The sequence below is a fragment of the Cimex lectularius genome, unplaced genomic scaffold, assembly GCF_000648675.2.
Source record: "Cimex lectularius strain Harlan isolate CLEC.00 unplaced genomic scaffold, Clec_2.1 scaffold54, whole genome shotgun sequence".
NCBI lineage: Eukaryota > Metazoa > Arthropoda > Insecta > Hemiptera > Cimicidae > Cimex > Cimex lectularius.
In genome coordinates, this window is record NW_019392704.1 from 1,125,232 (window position 1) to 1,129,407 (window position 4,176).

The 4,176-nt window shown below is 31.8% G+C and overlaps 2 protein-coding genes across 7 annotated transcripts in view; both read left to right on the forward strand.

Moving 5' to 3' along the window:
* Positions 1-556, forward strand: part of LOC106665843 (coiled-coil and C2 domain-containing protein 1-like) — an 8,571-nt gene extending 8,015 nt beyond the window's left edge. For all 3 annotated transcript variants that reach the window (XM_014392619.2, XM_014392620.2, XM_014392621.2), the window contains 2 exons: positions 53-143; positions 209-556. In XM_014392619.2, coding sequence (XP_014248105.1) covers positions 53-143; positions 209-325 — 208 coding nt within the window. In that variant the 3' untranslated portion in view covers positions 326-556. The remainder of the gene's footprint in view (positions 1-52; positions 144-208) is intronic.
* A 79-nt stretch (positions 557-635) lies between these two features.
* Positions 636-4,176, forward strand: LOC106665844. 4 transcript variants are annotated; one of them, XM_024226240.1, is made up of 6 exons: positions 636-1,452; positions 1,540-1,779; positions 2,567-2,661; positions 2,728-2,940; positions 3,148-3,319; positions 3,376-4,176. In XM_024226240.1, the coding sequence occupies exons 4-6, from the start codon at positions 2,835-2,837 to the stop codon at positions 3,821-3,823; spliced, it is 726 nt and encodes a 241-aa protein (XP_024082008.1). In that variant the 5' UTR covers positions 636-1,452; positions 1,540-1,779; positions 2,567-2,661; positions 2,728-2,834; the 3' UTR covers positions 3,824-4,176. The 4 variants fall into 4 exon arrangements, with proteins under 4 accessions (XP_024082008.1, XP_014248109.1, XP_014248108.1 ...); XM_014392623.2 differs by lacking the exons at positions 2,567-2,661; positions 2,728-2,940 and having other exon boundaries at positions 727-1,452; positions 3,376-3,766; positions 3,846-4,176; XM_014392622.2 differs by lacking the exons at positions 636-1,452; positions 1,540-1,779 and having other exon boundaries at positions 2,555-2,661; positions 3,376-3,766; positions 3,846-4,176.

Here is a 4,176-nt window from a genome sequence, read left to right on the forward strand (position 1 = left end):
TATATATATATTTTTTTTTTTTTTTTAATTGGAGTTTTACAAATTATTTCAGCGGATTTTTAAGGAGTGACGTTCTAATAGGGACGGTCAATGTAAAACTTTTTCCTCTGGAAACAAAATGTACAATACATGATTCTTTTGATGTAAGTAATACTATAATTGTTTTTTTAATTCAATGATTTAAAAGACTGTTTTATTTTTGTTCCAGTTGATGAATGGAAAGAAAGTTGTTGGTGGAAAACTGGAAGTTAAGATACGATTGAGGCATCCTATTATTGCAAAGCAAGTTGAACAAGTGCGAGAGAAATGGCTTGTTATCGATTAAATCCACTAACACATAATTTACTATTAATACACAACAACCGTGATAAAAATATTTTAAAAAATATATAAGAGTTAATTACTGCTCATTACCATTTTCAATTCAAAGCAAAACATTATAATAATATGTACAGTGTAATTTTTTTAACTGTTCTATTTATAGAGATGAAAATACATGTTTGTTGATGTACTTTAAAGCAGCAAGTGCCTGATAAATAAATGTTTTAACACATTAGTCATTTTTTTAAGTATATGTAATGGCTTAACACATTTGATTGTTTCTTTTCTTCTCACATGTGATTAGAAAAATATATGATCTATTTTTAAAAGAATTACTATAATTATTAGCAAAACTGAGGTATGCGATCTCACACTCAACAGCACTTTTTTTTTTTTTTGCTTAATAGGAAAATTATTTTAGTAGTTCCATTTTGTTATATTTAGTAACCCAATTACTGCTCTTTTTAACGTTATAATTTTTATGCCATAAAACTTTTTTTTTAGGGTATTCAGATAGTTTCAGACAGGTTTTGAGTTGATCTTATAGGCTTGGAGAACCTTTAGAGCTGCCTGCTCTTACCACAGATAGATATAATGTGGCTATCTGACATTATTATTTTTGCACCCTTATGATGTTTGCTATTTATTTCTTGTATGCATAGAATTGATTGTGGGACCAGGGGGCATACGCATTACTCAACTATGTGCTCATAGCTAAGTCCCTTTTTGCCTGTACGATTCCCACATCTTTGAGCCAACTGTGTACCATAAAAGAGATCCAGATTTTTTTTTTTTAACTGTCCATTTTTCTCCCTTTTCGATAATTGAGTGTTTTTTCAGTCTGGTATTTTCAAGTCAGTGATAGTTTTTGTCAGTTATTTCACTTTATTGTTTGACAGCTTGCTTTGTCGTCGTCTGCCTATCTTCGCTGATAGTTGATAGTTCAGACGCTTTTCGGCATTTTGTCATTTTCAGGGTCAGAAATCATTCAAATAATGTGTCTGAACTAACAAAAATCAGCAAGGATAGGCAGACAGGATGATATGTAATTATCAAACAAAAGGTTTACCACCCCACCCAGCAGACCACAGCAGAAAATTTCACAATATTTCAACTTAGTTGAAAATTTGGGTATGGCCAGCATTTGTTTAATACTTTTTTTTCTATGGTCAATGAATCCCCAATTTAATGATTAAAGGATTAAAATGTTTGTTCTAGGTATGACAAAGATGTTTTTGCCTACTTGCACTATTAGCATTTGGTGAAGTTGTGCAGTAATCTCACTTGTAGCCATTTAATGATTTTTAATACGACGACATATTCCATTTTACCAGCCTAGGAAATCAAATGCATACATGCAACAATGACTGTAAAAGTGTTGGAATGAAAATCAGCAAGTGTCCTAAATGTGTGTTAAAAACAAGATCAGGTTGTTTCATAATCAGATCAATACCAAAGGTAAATTAATATTAATAAATTAAAAAACTTAAAAAAAGACTACATTAGTTTTGAAGAAATGAGAGGAAAACCTACAAAAATTGAATTTGTATCAAAGATCCAAACTTTAAAATCGCAATCCTGAACAGTTATTTTTTTGTCTAATTCAGTTTTGCCCTGAGGGAACAGAAACTATGTTAAATTCAGGGAAACTCTTCTTCTCAGTTAGAATAGGCCTGAAGTGGTTGACACACAAATGTGTCCCTCACATTAGGGTGTCAAGTTTGTGTTTAAGCATTACTGACATGGACATTTTTTTTTTTTTTGTGGATTTTAAACCAGTTGCTACTTTATTACCATTGGTTACAAGTGCCACAGTTGCTGTAGCATTGCTTATTGTAAAATATTTGTAAATTGATTAAACTAACTTTTAGAACCTTTTTAATACCTTATATTTAAAATAAATAAATAAATGGTATTAATTTAATTTTTGAATGGCCATTGCAGTGGAACAAAAACTGTTTTTATGGGTGTTGTTTTATGTATAGCTTTTTATTGTTTCAATAGAACAACATAAATCATCTATAGACCATCTGAGTGATGTATAGCTTTGATAAAGTAGTTATTAAGTTTTAATTCGAAATTAGCATAGAAAAAAGGAACTAGTACATACAATGAATGTACAGTTATATTGCGCATAACAATTTTTGCCTCTGTGGTAAAGGGCTGTTGTATCTAGGGACTTATAAAACTTGTCCAAATATGCATATTCGATTAGAAATTTTCTAAAATCTCATACCTGTTTTAGAAAAGTTTGAAAAGAATCATATTGTCTAACAAATGTTTTGATATTTACTTTAATTCAAAATTGCCTTTAGCCATGGTTTAGTTTTAAAAGTTGAGGTAAGTGATTGTTTAAACTACTGTCTGCTGTCTTTTTGTTTCTAACAACACTTTATGCTTGCACAGTTGGCCCATTTTGTTCATTGGGAGTTATGAGTCCAGTTGTTGGACTTAAAATGGTTCGTATAACTTTTAGGCTCTTGCCATGATACAAAACACAACTTTTCTGAACAATGGCAAACACAATCTCTAAGGTTGAAAATTTTGCAAACTACTTTCAAGAAATAGCCATGAATACAAAGAGGACAGAGCTGTTAGAAGTCAATGTTTCAGACGAGAGTAAGATGCTAAATTTTGTAAGAAGATATATTTCTTGTCAAACTGAAGTTAAAAGAAACATATTTTACCTATTTGATTGACCACATTATGTTATTAACCATTATTTACATATATAAAAAAAACATGCACATAACATGTGACAATTGTGTAATATTTATTATTTAAAATTTTTGAACAAATTTAAATACTAACTTTTGTAACAAATAGGCTTAATGGAAATTTTCTTGAACTCGGATCCTTCATTTGCATTTGTAGCCATTGTGGTTATTATTGTGAGTGCGCTGAGTGTGTTGATCTTACTCTTCGACTTTTACACTCCGATCCCTGATGGTCCACGAAGAAAGTCGCAATTTTTCGTTTTATTTGAGTTCAACATCAGGTACTGTGTTCCTATTACATAGTAAGCTTTATGGTGCATGTTAATTTTCTTTTTAGGAAAATATTTCTGGCACAGACACCAGACACACTGAGCACATTGTGTTGTGGAGTAAAAACAATACTCGGTAACCAATGTGAGCGACCTTGCGTCTTTGTTTTCTTGGCCACATCAGAATCACACTGCACAGCATTGGCCTTGGCAAAAAAACTGGCTCAAACTATAATTGTGAGTTTCAACAATGAACTATCAGTTGAAAAAGTGCACAAAGTTGTGATGAAAGGCTCAAAATACACATCTTTTGAAAACTACTGGGATTTTCATCGAGGCCTAAGCAAACGCATGGAAACAACAAAAGTAGCTATTGTTACCGAATTTCAAACCATTCATCCACATGTTGCAACTGTTTTAACCACTCTTGCAGACGATGCTTTCTCTCCATTTCCTCAGGTAAACTTTTTACAATGCACAATTTCTGCACCTTGTCTTGGCAACAACAGGTATTGACTTTTTAATCTTTGCATTGCAGTCTGTCATCATTCTGTTGCTTAGCATAGAAAACTTCTTCAGTGGGAGGGACTTAATTAGGAAAACCCCTGTCTCTCTAGCAGAAACATACCTCGAACATATAATGAGTGCTTTTCTTGATTCTTCTACAATGAAGGAGCTACAGAGGTGCACTTGTGGAAGAGCTGTGCTTATCAACAGAGAAAAAGTTATTGAGGTGGCCTAAATTGTTAAAATTTTGGTTAAACAAATTGGAAAAACACATGACTCAAAATCAAATGAAACAACAAAATATCTAGAAAATAATGCTTTCTCACATGGAAAATTACAAAATAATACATGAAATAATATCA